At 47.1% G+C, this 15,467-nt stretch overlaps 1 protein-coding gene across 1 annotated transcript in view; it reads right to left on the reverse strand.

Moving 5' to 3' along the window:
- Window positions 1-274: 274 nt before the first annotated feature.
- LOC119394392 (transcriptional activator GLI3) overlaps window positions 275-15,467 on the reverse strand; it is a 76,693-nt gene continuing 61,500 nt past the window's right edge. Inside the window, exons 7-13 of the mRNA XM_037661690.2 lie at window positions 15,215-15,364; window positions 14,206-14,370; window positions 9,057-9,314; window positions 8,032-8,220; window positions 6,783-6,945; window positions 4,422-4,526; window positions 275-3,377 (exon numbers count right to left, since the gene is read on the reverse strand). Of these exons, the coding sequence (XP_037517618.1) occupies window positions 655-3,377; window positions 4,422-4,526; window positions 6,783-6,945; window positions 8,032-8,220; window positions 9,057-9,314; window positions 14,206-14,370; window positions 15,215-15,364 (3,753 nt within the window). The 3' untranslated portion in view covers window positions 275-654. The remainder of the gene's footprint in view (window positions 3,378-4,421; window positions 4,527-6,782; window positions 6,946-8,031; window positions 8,221-9,056; window positions 9,315-14,205; window positions 14,371-15,214; window positions 15,365-15,467) is intronic.

Here is a 15,467-nt window from a genome sequence, read left to right on the forward strand (position 1 = left end):
TGGCCTTCCATCTAGAGAACTGGAACCTTGTGATGTGATGCCGCACAACTATGCTCCCAAGTCAACCTGTGGGCCACAGTCTCGCCTAAACTTTGTTTCCACCTTAAAGTTATCACTCTAATGCTTGGCAAAGCTCAAGCATTCTGCCAAGATGAATTTACATTGTAATAAAAAACTTGTACATGTAACTTATGCACTATGTTATATAGCAGATGTTGCAACTGTTTCTGGACTGCCATGGGCAGCTTCACCATTAAAGGAAACAAATACACAGTGAATAGGACAAACAGCACAGCTTTAATAAGGCTACTTCATCGTCAGGACAGAAAACAAATAATTTATGAGCTGCTGTTGGAAGTATGTGTACATAAAAAATTGCACTTTAATAAGGCAACGTTGGTGACAAGGTTGCAACAAGGTGGCAATAAGATAAAGGCGGCAATGAAACATGATTGAATGATACAACAAATGCACTACATGCACAAACCTTTATACAGCTATTTACAAGTGCAAAAGTTATTCCTGAGTTCATGAGAAACCACAAGATTCAGTTTTTAACACCAAAGTTGTTCCTTGCATTCACATCTAGAACCTCTCTTTGAACACCTGTCTTTACACTGCTTGCCCACACCACAGTCAGATAGTGAACACGCTTCACTGCAGCAGCTGCAGGCACTTGGTCTCTTGCATCAGGGATGACAACGTTGCACTCATGTCATTGATCACCATGTTGCTGGTGCACAGGAGAGGGGAATGTGGATGCGGTCTGTTCTCTCTTGCGCTCAAAGCCCTGGCAGAGTTCACAGGATTCTTTTGGACAGCTGCTTTGTTGGGTGAAACCTTAGGTGATGGCACTGTGCTGCAGTTTTCCGTCGTGGAGCTCTGCTGCGTCTGCTGCTGCTGGTGTTGCTGCAGTCCTTCTACCAAGTGGCACTGCTGCACTTCCGACTTGTCCGTAGTGCTGGTTACCTTGTTACAACCGGGAGACAGAACCATACCCGCCTGAGCTGGTGTGTCCGACGGCTGCAGCATTGCACTTGCTTGCACTCCACCCACCGGTTGGGCGGCAGGAATGGCCGGCTGCACTGCTTGAGGCTGTGAAACTGCTGCTGCAGGCTGAACAGGCACCTGTGGGAAGTCCTGAACTCCGGGACCCTCAATGGCATTCGTGGCAGCGAGCTGCTGACACTGCTGCACGTATTCCAAGGTTCGCCGATAGGTGTCCGGAGGCATGGACGCGCGCGAGGACTGGCTAACACTGCGACACTGAATCTCGGGCTGCGATCTTGAGCAGTTGCTGCACCTTGAGCATTTGTGGTTGCTGAGGCTCTGGCTAGCTTGGCTGTATTGAGCGTGTTTCTCCAAACAACTGTTCCTAGCAGAGGGTGGGTAGCTGCTGCACTGGTTGCTTTGAGATCTGTGCATGCAAGCTCCCTGGCAGCTACTGGAGTGAGATGTTCCGTATGTGGCCACAGCGGACTGCACTGAGGGTGTCTGGGGAGCTGGTGACGGTGGAAGCGGAGCGCTCATGGGCGAGGCGGGTGGGTGGCAGACCTGCTGTGGCTGCACAATAAGGTTTGGCTGAGGCATGTGGACAGCACTGTTCGGCATGGACCTGTAAACATTTCCATTTTCATGATATGGTTGTGCATGGTTTGTTTGGTAGGTGCCATGCACTGGTGGCTGCTGATGAAGTGGTACACTTTTACAGCTTGTTGCACCACACTGGCAGTACCAGGCACTGCTGTGATGATGGCTGGGAGAGCGAGGACCTTGGTGTGGCACACTGCCATGTTGCTGCTGGCAGTGGTTTGGTTGGTAGGGTGGTGGCGGTGGGGGTGGTTGCATTTGGGCATACACTGGGGCTGGCACATGGCCATTCGCTTGGTGCGTGTGACAGTCCTGTGGCAGTGGGCGAGTTGTCTGTGGCTGATGACAGCAGTTTACTGGTTGGTCTTGAGTATGGTTATAACTGCTTGCACAACTATGGTTGTCCATTTGCCCAGTGGCTGCAAATCTCTGCTGGTTGCTGCCACCATGCCCATATTGGTTTCTATCACAGTAACTAGGAGGCGGCATGTTGTAAGTAGGATGGTAGTTTGATTGCTGCTGCTGCTGCTGCTGCTGCTGCTGTTGCTGATAAGGTACTGAGGCTGAATATCCAGGCTGGTGGATGTGGCCTGGCTGCTGAGCCTGTCTGTAAGGGTGCTGCTCCGGGCCATAGTTAGGTGCTTGTTGGTGCACGTGATGCAGATTCTGATGGTTATGATGACCTGAAGAATGTGGACCTTGGTGTGTCACGTTATTGTGCGGCATGTGGAGTACCTGATGCATGCCTGAATGGTGAGTGGTCTGGTGAGGAACTTGGTGTGGCGGTGGAGCTTGTGGCACATGACCCATCGGAACAGGGTGAGGTTGCTGGGCAATGTTTTGGTGCTGGTGCTGCTGCTGCATATGCCAGCTGCTGGCAGGATGGCAACCCGGAACAGCTTCCTGACTAGCTTGATAGAATGGTTGGTTGGCCCCCATGGCAACGGAGGTCTCTGCAGACTGTGGACACGTGCCACTGCTACAACTCTTAGGCTGGGAGCCCATGGAACACGCAGCTTTTGGTTGCAGGTTGGCCACATGGGGCTGATGGCCATTCTTAGGGAAGGAGGAGTTGGAGTAACATGAGCGACCATTGCTTAGAGAGCCACTTGCAGTGGTTGCCCCGCAGTTCTTGTTGCGGATCTCATCATACTGGCTCACACTGGACACAGCTTGACTCATGGCAGAGCCCGGCCGCTCCCTCTGTGCAAGGTAGTTGATTAGCTCATCTGGCAGCACCAGGTCGTCCAGTTCCTCCACTGCTTTGTCAGTTCCACAGCTGAGCATCGCTCCCTCATTCGGGTGTTGCTGGTCTCCACCATACTCCAAGGCTGCAGGTGGTGCACCACTTGCAGTTCCTTGAGCACAAGCACCAATTTGTGTGTTCTGCGAGCCAGGTGAGCCAAGTTGTGACTGCATGCTGGAAGAGTCCTCTTGCTCATGCAGCACCTCCATGCTTTGTGGTGTTGCAGGCGGCAGCATCATGCTGGCAGTAATGGCTACATTCTGTGGTTGAACAACCAGGTTGGAAGTGTTGGCTAAAGTTGGTATATGGACCCTTCTGAAGTGAGTAGAAAGGCTGCTTATTGGGTCATGCGCCCTTCTCGAAGAGCAGCCACTAGCTATTGGGTCACACGACGAATTGGTTGCAAGACTGCGTGAGGCTTCACTTCCAGTTGAGGCCTGGGGGCTTGCGTCGGAGCACATGCTGCTGTAGAAGGAGCTCACTGTGCTTGTGCTGCTGCCTCTGCGGCTTATCAGCAGGGTAGTTTGACGAGGAGCACAACCTGCGAAAAAAAGGACCTCTTTTCACACAAGTGCCACAATATCTTGGAGACTGTTTTAAGGTATAAAACCGCGAAACAGTGCTTTGATTTATGAGACCACGAAGCAAGTGCCACAACATCAAATGCTTTGTAGTTCCAATGCAGTGCTTCTTCAACACTTTCGTGACAGAATAACTGTCTAAGTAGGTCGCATGCACCTCTACACTGTCCTTCAAAAAGGTGAACTGTGTACTATAGGAAGCACACTTGGTTACTGTCCATAGTATGAGGAATACGAGTGTAGGGCAACATTAATTGTCGAACATAGACATTATTCAGTCACTTATCATTGTCCCATTGCCATTACCACTCTGCTATGTTCAGCAACAACAAAAACATCCTAAGCCTCCATAAGCAATTAGAACAAAGCAGAACATTTGGTGAAAACACAATGCAGTGAGACTGTAAGCATGCAGTGTGCTAACACTTACGTAAGTCTTTGGTAAGACATTTGTATATTCTCAAAGTGCCCATTTATCTTTGGTGTGTAAGAGCACGTGAAGTTGCCTCAAAGGCAGCTGTATTCTACTGCACCATCAAGTCACCAGAAAATGGCAACACAAAATGATGAAGGGCTAAAAAAAGAAAGCCATGCAAGGTTCACGCTGCTGCCTTTTCTGATCACCATGTAAAAGTGAACCAGGTGACTTGGTAAAGCGGGAGTACCAGGGTTTTAAGAGCTAAAACAAAAACCAAGGAAAAAAAAAGGCCATACTAAAAGTCCTTCCTCCATAATATATTCCATACAGGGCCGTAACAGGAATTTTTTTCCGGGGGTGTTTGTGTGTAGAACGGCTAACTTTGACAACTGTTGGTCGCTATGAATGCGCGCAAGTATATTAGTGTCACGCAAAAAGTTAAAGCATGAAAAAATTTCGGGAGCTATCAGAACGCCCTCAACCCCCCCTTAGTTACGGCCCTGATTCCATATGTTTTGCAAGAGAGCCGCCAACCGCTTTTAGCCGATTTTAGATGTAATGACACATAACCTCATTGATGTATTACCTGGAGTTTGAAATGCGTTTGCAGAATTGCAAAAACTGGCCACGTTTTTCTGGTTGTCGCCTCCATATGGCTGCCGACTCCCGCCATGTCGATGCAGATGTCCACCTGTGGCAAAGAAGGGAGAATAATTTGTATTTAAATAAGGAAAGAAGTGGAAATTTTAAGGGCTCGTTTTTCTTTCTTATACACAATATTAATGAGCACTAACAGGCAATAATGCCAAGGAAAGACATTGGCATTATTGTCTTGGCATTATTGTCTTGGTATTATTGTCTGTTAGTGCTCATGATGAGTTTTTTCATCATTTTGAACAGCTAAATAGCGCGAACTTCAGGGACGAAAGACAGGAGAATTCTCCTGTCTTTTGTCCATGAAGTTTGCACTATTTAGCTGTTCAAATGGAGTACCAACTAGCCCAAACATGCACCTTGCTAAATTATATTTCTCATCAACACCTATTTCAATGTAGGCACACTGGTGTCTCTTATACCCATTTGTCTCTTACATCAGTGTCTCTTATAAAGGGGTTCAACTGTATATTGTTAAGCTTAAACACCTTCAAGGCACTTATTGAGATACAGTGCTCTTTGAGATAGCTTTGAGACAGTGCACCAAGACCTTGGTGAGTTGAAACTCGATCCAACAGAGTGATGAGGACGCCCGAACCAATTCGTTAAATCGGAAAGTTCGTAAAACCAAGAAAGGAGTTTTTCAGCTCTTCGAAGTTTAAATCAATCTACCTACTCCTGAACATGTGAAAAGTCCGTGAGGGTCGCCCTGACATGGAGCCTCCCATGTCGCCCTGACATAGGGGGCACATTGTCCAGGCGATGCAGGCCAGAAAGAGGCTTATGTGAAGCAATGACGGGCGAATGGTATGCGGAGAGACGGAGAACGAATGAAGCGGTTAAGCGAGCAGGCCTAGCCAGAGAGCTGCAAGGAGACGAGTAGTGTCATGAAGTCATGAAACCATCCACCGCCGCCCGTAGCACCGTCCGGTACGCAAGAGTGCTACTGACTGCCAAATCAGTTGCTCCATGCAAGGGTGTGGCGTGCAGCCTCGTCAAACTAAATCTAGGGCCGTGAGTAGGACGCCTAGACGTTTTAACGCGATAGCGTTAGAGCGCACGCTCGAAGAAAAACCCGTCCTTGCAAGGTTAGAAGGAAATCACCACTTTTTTGCTGAGTTAGTATTTCTGAAAAAGCTTCGTTGAATAGAGTTTGTTGGCCAAGCTAGTTCATTAATTCGGGTTGATGAGCCCTATCGGTATTTGCTAGGGAATCGAACTTTCTTTGTTAGATTGCGAATTTTGTAAAATCGGGTTGCATCAGATCAAGTTTTAACTTTATTTGGATGTTCATACATCAGGGTCTCTGCATTCAACGAGAGCCGTGAAGATGCGACATTGATAGTAAATACTTCAAATCGCTAATATTACCTATGCATACCTGCCAAGTCTGGAGAAACGAAATCTGGGAGATCTACTCAACAGAAGGGGGGGGGGGTACTGCGATAGCAATTATATGGACTGTGAGCGGGATTTTGCGGTCGCTGCTGATCTGTACAGAGTCTAAACCAATAACATCGCTTACGCATCGTCTGTTTCACGTGCGAGTAAAAGCACGCTAGCGCTAGGGACGAATGCGCTTGAAGCAAAGATGAAACGACCCGGCCGTCACCGTCGCGCGAAGGGCACATGCGATAACATCGCTCCGCGTGCAAGGCCTGTCGTCGCTTGCTTACCAGTTATTTCGTCGGGCAAGATTTTGTGTGTACACAAACGCATCATCTACGAAATATTAACGGCTGATATGACCTATAACCATGGGCGTCGGCAGGGGGGTGCAAAAGGGGCACTTGCCCCCCTCAAGCCACACCAGCACTTGCACCCACCCAAGCTACACCAGTACTCTCCCCCTCCCCCAGGCGCCATGCAACACTGCTTTGCACCCCCCAAGACAAAATCCTGCCGACGCTCCTGCTTATAACACATTTAGGATGTGGCCAGACAAAGCACTGGACGCGCGGGGCAAAACTGGATTTCCGGAAGATTTTCCTATGACCCATACAACCGGAAGAAATGTTCAAAATCCGGGAGATTTGGCAGGTATGCCTATGTTGTGCCAGCAAACTCCATCCCAATGCCAGCAAACTTAATCATGCAATCACACATATCTAATTCTCTGCAATCCACAACTGGCAAACTGCATTCATTCGCCAAACTTTTTAATTCTCAATGCTGTGCACCCATTCCTTAGCACAACACCTATTTTTTTTCCATACCAGTGCTCTTTGCGTTCCCTTCTCCGACAAGACGTGAAAATGAGGTTCTGCTCAAGATGCCCAATGTGATCACTTGCCTATTTCACTGATGTGGGGACCAGGTACGTATGATCCACCTCCGATATTCTTGAATGGGGCATGCAGCTTCCCTCGGAGCCGGTTGTGGGCATTCCTTTCAGCTTCAGTGTGGTTGCCAGATGACGTTACAGCACAGGTGATCGCTGCTGCGAACTCGTCAACCTGGAAGCACACGAGTTCCACTTTCTCAACACGGCTCACAATGTTGCAGAAAAGCAAAAAACAATAATCGCGACATTCTTGTACTATATTATGGCTGTTTACGCAAAAATGGTGCAAAGAGAGCATTGTAGCAAGGAGGCATACAGTTCCAAAGTGTGGTAAGTTTGTCATGCATTTTCACATTTCATAACCAAGAATTATTTCTAGTCATACGGCATGTTCATTTTCACACAGCTATAAAGATATCAAAACGAGGGATTTTATTATTACCACTTTTGAATTTCGCAGCCTAACCTGCGATTCAATCACTATGCTCTACAGGCTTCTGCTGTGGCAGTATGGGAGAACATCACACGTTTGCATGATAACATTGTTATTGTCAAGACCTCATTAAGCAAGCAACTTTCCATTCTCGTGCATATTTAAACGACATTCTGAAGTAAAAACAAGTGCGAGCGCAGAGCAATTTATGAAATATTTATTTTAAAAAATTCTGCAGTTAATGTAGTGCTAATGTCATTCTTGTGTCAGTCTTGGTGTAGCTCTAAATCCTGCGCTCAATGCAGCTCCAATACAGTGAAACCTGAGGAAGTGCGTAGCACGGGCAACCCAGCGATTCCCTTGGCATCCGCGCACCTGCCAAGGCGGTGGGGCCCTCTCTTGCGCGGCATGGGTATCAGCCGAATGCCTCAGAAGCGTTTCTCGCTATTTTAGGTAAATTTTGCGATTAGCTCTTGGTTATTTCTGTAGTCTATATTATTTTTACCCTTGATAGTTTATTTTGCACTGATTTTGAGCATTGTTAGCCTTGTGTTGGGCCTGTATTGACTGTATTGACCACTGCGTGAACAGGTGACATGAGAGACTGGATGGACGACAAGCCAAGCCCCTCAAGTGCTGCACACTTGAAAAGCCATTCATAAAAGGAGGCACGGCACATAGCCATGTAAAGTACAGCTGGAAAAGCATTTATCTATTACTGACCTTGCTACTCATATTGGTACATTTGTCACTTTGAAAAGGCCAGGCCTGTGGCACTGTTTAGATGCTATTTCGAAGTAACTCTGGTCGACCACTGGCCCTTACCTCAAGATCTGCAGGATCCATGACATCCCAGGCATTGTCATTAGTGTCAAGAGCTTCCAGCTGACCACAGGTGGTGGAAACACTGTTGTCACTAATCGGGGCATCCAGCGAACCCTGATCGAACGACCCAAGGCCATCTGCGGTGCTTTCTTCGCAAGGACTGCTGTCATGCTGTGGGGAGCCTTGGTCCTAAAAAAAAGGCCAAGAGAAATTGTCCCATAGGTGGCACAGTGCCCATCACTAGAGTGTGCTTCCGTTGAAAATAGTATATTGTGCAGATATGTGATTTTGTGATGGATTTTGGAGAATAAGCAATTACACAAAATGAAAAGCTTTTCTTTTGTTTATCAACTCAGAAGCAAATGTTGCCATAACTGCTTTCTTTGAACTGAATTGGCTGTACACCCACACGTACAGGCATTGATGAGTGACACTGGCATTTTACGCTTTACCATAGCTCGGGCCCTACATAACTGCTGCAGCACTTGTTATCTGCTATAGATTAAGGGTCACAGCATAAACATCATTAAAGTTTACAGCCAATATTTTCTTCTTGAACTGCTCTCGCAAAGCACAGCAGTATGGCTAGTGCCGCAGTTACACGTGCTCAAGCTGTATAGACAATACAGCTTTGACAAATATCACTGCTGTTGGTTGTAAGCATCATATTTTTTTTTTACAGAAACCACTTTAGCTAAATCGTCTGCCAAGAAAACAGGTTGTAGTATTTGTATCCAAGGAAATATATATCTGTTAAAGTGAATGTCTCAATAAGACTGATTGCACTGTGTGGCTTACCACACTCCCCTTTTTCTTTTTTGTTTAAAAGCTCAATTATCTCAACCATACAGTTCTTCTGCTTAAAAGCAGTCAGCGTATGCAGTTGCAGGGAAAAAGTACAAGTTACTTAAGCAATCAAATAACCAAGGGGTGCCAGCTGGCCATGAACTAAAGTACTTGCCATGCAACACCATTTGTATGCAAAATTTCAGGGTGCACATAGCGTCTGTGGCATCGCCACTCACCTCTGACTTGACGCTGGGGCTGGACACGCTGGCAAGCTTGCTGGCACCATCGTCGGAGCGAGGACTGCCCTCGCTGCTGGCGGCCGGGTCCAAACCGTCTCGGAGCGCTCCACTTCCATCTCCAGGGCCACCATCAGAACCCTTGTGCTTCTTGTTGGCGTAGAACTCCGCCCCGTGCACAGTCTTCACGTGCTTCCGCAGCGAGCTCGGGTCCGTGTACCGCTTGGTGCAACCAGGAGCCTTGCACACATAAGGTTTCTGAAAGAATGCGGAGAAATGCTGCTGTTACCTCAAGAAAGACCAGGCATGCGTCAGAGCCAACACATTCCCTTAGACTTCGGGAACATCAAAGACTGCATTTGAAGACACTTAACCAAGAACAGGTTATCTAAACCCTAATTAACATGCAACACACATAAGCTAGTACTTGAACATGCCCTTAGCGGGAGAAATACCATGCCATGAAATATTATTAAAATATGCTTACACCATTATTCAGCACTTAATACGGTAGAGCAAATCTCTGACTGGACAACCAAGACATGAAATGCATTTAATGCCTGCTCAGCTTACAGTGATACATCATTTCCTTGACAACTGTGTGATATCTTCCATGCATGCCTAAGCCAGATTCGCTATATAGTAATACAGGTCCACTCTCTAGTTCACTCTCTTGTGTTAAACAGTTGTATGTTCTTAGGGGCTGTATGTTCACATCAACTATAGACCTCTCCCTGTTTGCAAACAGTGTGACGTCACTGGCAGTGTCCCGCCCCCAAGTCCCACCTTCGGAGCAGGTGCTGGTTGGCAAGAAAGTTCCGCCGGCGGGATCTCTCTGCATAGCAGCGCTGTGGGTGTCTGCGTCACTTCGATAGAGGTTTTTGCAAATTGCTATTTTATGAACTCACAGCTGTTAAAAGGAAAAGTCACTGCCTATAATGAAGGATTCCGTTAGGTCAACATATGATTTGCTCGTCGTGGATGACAGCCATAAAAAAATCTTATGCTCTTCGAAAGCGAACGCTGTACATTTTCCTGACGACTGGTGTTTGGAGAAATATTAGCATGGCATGGATGTGAACGTACTCACTTTCCGTCGCGAAACCTGCACTGCAGTTTTAAACGATGTACAGCATTAATAGGCGGCTACGTCCGCAAAGGTGAACCGATATCGTCGCTGCCTTTCAACGCACACTACACGCCACAGTAAACGCGGCACATTTTCGAAGACGATGCCGCTGTTCCTCGCACAGACCACCACGTGGGTTCACTTCTCCAAGTTAAACAGCCAGCAGCGTGGCAAATTTTTCGTCACGCAGTCCACGACACATTTATACGTTCTTTGACACATACCACAAATAATCTTGGAACCGAAAGATGAAGGAAAAGGTTCAAAAGAAAAAAAAAAGTGCACCAAACCCCGTGCGACTGTACCACGCTGAGCCGGCAGCGGGAGTGTTTTGCCAACCACCGCCGTTGCACGTGCGCCGAGAGGTCACGTGACCTGACGTCATGGGGCGTGAGTGACGTAGGCCGGTAGAGGTCTATTAAGGGGGGACGTGGCTTTGGGAAACCAACTTTCTTATAACTTAACAGATGTTGATGAAAATTGGTACAAATATTCAGCATGTCTCCCTGCTGCTTCTAAAAAAGTTTCAGAGTGATATCTTCAGAACTTTTTATTCAATTAAATTTTTACTTCTTGCATTTTCTTGCACTTTGCGCAATGCCTGGAGAGTTTAAAAAAAGGACTAGAAGGCTAGGTGAATATTTGTTGCATAGCTAAATGCACGCTGAGTGTCATGACATTCTTGCTTTATTTTTTTTGCAACACAATATTCTTGCATTGCGATTCTTTTTGACACCTTCAAATCGGGCACACTCTTGGGATGAACGAGTAGTCACTTCGTAAAATTACAAAGCGTCAAAGTGAGAAAGAAAGAATGTCACGACATGTATTGTAGTCTAAGAAACATGACAAAAGAAACGGAGTCAAAATAGGCCAAACGGTTAGGAAGAAAATGGCTGCGCAAACTTGGCAGGCAGGCAAAAAGGCACTTTTGAGAAAACGGCTCTCGAAGTTTCACCTTGCGTCCAGTGATCTGGAATGCACCAGGATCATAGTTTTTGGTGTTCTTAGTGATGTGAGGTCTCTTGAGCATTTGGTGCTTGCTTTGGTGCACTTTTGATGCCTTTTTTTCCCGTGTGGCATCCTTCTCTGCAGCTCATTGAATGGAGTGCTTTCCAGGCTTCGGGCCAAGTGATGCACAAAACTCTCTATAAGCATGGAGAGTGCCAGTATTATACTTGCAGACTGCCTCATTGACAGCTGTTTCGGCGGCAATCAGTGAAGCGTTTAGCTCTTCTGGTAGAATTGACCAAACTACCGAATGAAGACTCTCGGCCGCATTTTGACTTTTTTTTTTTTTTGGCAACAGCCGAGCAACTGAGGGTGGTCAGGTTTTAGTAGACTGGCAGCAATGCAGTGCTGCCAATTTATACGTGTGCGGTGGTGGAGCCTTGCCTTCAGCTTCTGCAGCACGGTACTTGCACCAGCTCAGGGACCCAAGTGGGCAGAATTCATGGCGTGGCTCCTCATCTCTCGAGGTGACATGATGGAACGTTGCCATTATGGCCTTTTGCATGTCATCAATGTCAACGTTGTCACGGATAGCCATACCATAACCAGTCAGTCTTTTAAATTAATCAGGTCTTGAGTCAGGCCGGCCCATCCTCCAAGTGGTTGATCTTTTTTGCTTCTTGATACAGGTGTTGGCAGAGCTGTACCCATCCTCTTTTTGACATGATTTATACAGTCTTCTTTAGCCAATGGAATAAATCCGTATGTTCTTTCTTCAGAAAGAGTCAGGGAAGTATCACTGTCTCCATCAAACATTGGATGTGTGTCGGAGGTCATTCTTTCCAGTGAGCTTCTGAATAAAATTAAGGTGGGGGTCGTGGCATTCAGTACCAACTTTCTTATTCCTTCGTAGGTTTTCATGAAAATTGGCACACTTATTTCAAACATTTCTGGGATGAAATACATGAGCAGTTTATTCAATAACGCGAAATGGTCAGATATAAATTCAACTCCCTGCTTCACACACGCCACGCTCATTTGCAAACCTCGCCTGTGATGCGTTTCGTCATCCACTCGGTCGCGGAAACGGTGATTTGCGAGGCTTTCGTTATTTTAGAAGATTCATCAGAGCTAGCGGCGATACCAAGCACGAATCCAAGCGTGCCTAAATTGCATCACCAGCGCTTTCTTTCATGCCGATGTGCTCGGCCGCGGGGTCCGGGAAGTCGCGCACTATATGCTGGCTGGCGGCATTCGGCGACAATACGCAGTGCTCAGCCGCGGCGACGAAAAATCGGCGCGCGTAACGTACTTGGTCTCTCATTTTGCGGCGCCGACGCGCGAAATTGCTAGCCGCTGCTCGGAGCGGTCAATGCGCGACGAGCGAGTCCGCTGCCGATGCGTAAAGTGCCCATCCGCACTTTCGAGTAGCCAGCGGACGATGCGATTTGTTGCTTGCGACGAAGCACAGTGCGGCTAGTCCGCTAGCGCGATGTCCGTGCCCGCAAAGTTCGGATTCGTCTCGTAAACCAGCGCCGTAAGCGGAGTTAGGCCTAGCCACGACTCCGAGCAGCAAGCTCGGTCGCGGTGTGCGTGGCCGCGGTGCCCGATGTTTCAAAGCACGTCATGTTCGATCGCGAGTACAAAGAGTAGTCCCGCGAAGTTCTTCGTCACGGAGGACGAAGTGCTGACAAGCTGAACTACCCGAGACGCGCATCTGCGATGTTCGCGACGAGCGCGGCACGCTACCGTCTATCGTACACTGATGACGGCGCTTCCGCTTGCAGCTGTCAAACTACAGGGTAATCATATTCTAAATTATCGTCGACCCGTGTACACAGAACGAGAGCGGACGCGTCACTAAGTAGCGTGATTTTCGACAGTCGTAACATCAGGTAACATCGCGACGCGTAAGCAGCAGACGACTGTCCTCTCGAAGCGAGCATCGGACCAATGGCGAGGCGTTCTGGAGCAACATGGCGGACGCGGCCAATCGGAGGCCTCGAAACGACCTTCAGAGATTTGCTTTTTGTGCGCTTGTTTTTAAAGGGAGGCGCCAGCTGAGGCGGGGAATTTGAAAAGGAAGAAATGCCCTTTACGGCGAGCTCAAAATGGCGGCGCCCGGTTGTGCCGTTGCGGAGCAAGAAATTTTTGAAAAGCACTGTTTTTTTGTGATCTCCACAATAATTTTCGACACCTCAGCCCGCGCAACTAATTTTTTAAAGCACTTCTAGGTGGTTTTCAGTGAAGATATTTTGGAATCAGATAGAAAAAGGGCTACAGAAACCGAAAATGTGATTATCTAAAAATCGATTTTTTTGCGATTTTGCGCGATACGAAAGCCGCGTCCCCCCTTAAGGGCTCCCATTGAGGTCGTGAGTGGTTGCTTTCTCCTTGAAATAAGGTACAAGGACCACTTGTCACACATACCTCTTATACCACAAGACAACAGTTGTGAAGCTCCTTAAAGGGCTACTCTTCAACATGCGCTGGTGTCAATAAAATTTTCAATATGGGTTCTCTTTGGTACACTAGTGATACATTCCAAACTATACGACTCCTAGTCATTTAGTTTTCCTGAAAATAAATTACTGCAAGCGAGTTCCCAAATCATGCCTTTGAATGCAGGCCACCCTGTGTCTGTGGCATCATAACGTACATCTCTACATCCCTGAGCAGGTGGTCAAAAGCAAATGGCAATCCTTCAGCACTGAAATTGTCACTGAAATCACCGTTGCCAAGTTCCAAAGAGCTGGCACAACTCGGTGCATTGTCTAATGACGTCACCAGTTTCTCTTTTGCGAGCACTATGTGTATTGTGTTTACATCATGGCAGGTCAGGTTGTGACGCCATCGTAGGTGCTGAACAAAAGTGGCTACCATTTCGGTTTTGGTTTCAACGCATAGTTTTCTTGGTTATTCAAAATCATTATTCAGCTTTTTTGCAAATTAAACCACCTTACCAGTTACAGGGCTGTCAACATTATTTGAAAACTACGACATTGCAAACTACGACATTGCCACAGTTCCCCTTGAACAGCTTAGCTGTGAAAAAGACAGGATGCACACCTCATTGGAATGGGTCCGGTTCTGGTGCTTGGCCCTGTCGGAGGCATTGCTGAAGGCCTTGGTGCATCCGGGAAACTCGCACATGTATGGCTTTTCACCGGTATGTGACCTCAGGTGTGTCTTGAGGTTCTCCAGGCGAGAGTAGGCTTTCGAGCAACCTTCAAACTGTTTTGGGGAAGAAGAGATGTTTTGGGTTTTGGGGAAGCAAGAAAGCACTTTATTTAAATCTTGAGTGGTGGACAAAGAGCCCCTCCACACGTCCTAAACAACAAATCAGTTCTCCAGAAACCTCTAAGGCAGAGGAAGATTTACGGCACATTCGTTCCTTTCATCTGTTATTTTGGGCTCCCTTCTCCAAGATGAATTACCAACTCATCCAGCAAACCAACCTTCTGAAGTTGATGGGGGCATTTTATGTGTACTAGGCTTGTGCGAATATCACTTCTTTAGTTTGAAGCAAAGTCGAAGTGACTGGTAATTAGTACAGAATAATTTTGAAGCAGACTGGAAAAGTAGCAGGACTTCAATAGTAGCATGGTGCAAGTTCCAGGCAGTTATATACGCTACATTTTAAAGTTTGCCATACTTATAGCCCATACAAGCCTCAATAACACGCTTCTAAACATAAAAAAGAAATAACAATAATCGGAATACAGGTTGTAATAAGCACACTTGACCATGAAGCGTGGCTTCACGGCAGCGCCGATTTCCCCTGTATAGGTGATTTCACAGCATCGCGGCGCCGCACAGCAGCGAAACCACCTTTTCAGGCAGGTTACATATGCTACATTTACTCATTCGTTTCGAACCACACACGTCGAAATTACAGAAATTTATTCGTGCTGAAGTGAATTTGAATACTGCGATATCTGTTTGAATATTCGAAGTGCTCGAGTACACGCACGGGGCTAACATGTACACATTATGGTTTTCCAAGCGGCTTGTGCTTGGTTAGCAATATTTCACTCTAGTAAGTAGCAAATAACTCAAGAAAGAGCGGTATACTCACAGTGCACTTGTGAGGTTTTTCTCCTGTGTGGCGACGCATGTGGACAACTAGCATGTACTGTGCTTTGAATGGCTTCTCCTCTCTTGAGCAATCCTTCCAGTGGCAGACAAAGGACTTCTTGTTGCCGTGAATGTGGTCGTTGTTAATGTGCTGCAAACGAAGCAACTGTGCTGAGCATACTTCGACAACTTCCAAGAGCGAGAACACCACAGCCCAACATCCATGGCAGAGAAGACCTCTAGGCATCATTTTT

This window comes from Rhipicephalus sanguineus, chromosome 5 (genome assembly GCF_013339695.2).
Source record: "Rhipicephalus sanguineus isolate Rsan-2018 chromosome 5, BIME_Rsan_1.4, whole genome shotgun sequence".
NCBI lineage: Eukaryota > Metazoa > Arthropoda > Arachnida > Ixodida > Ixodidae > Rhipicephalus > Rhipicephalus sanguineus.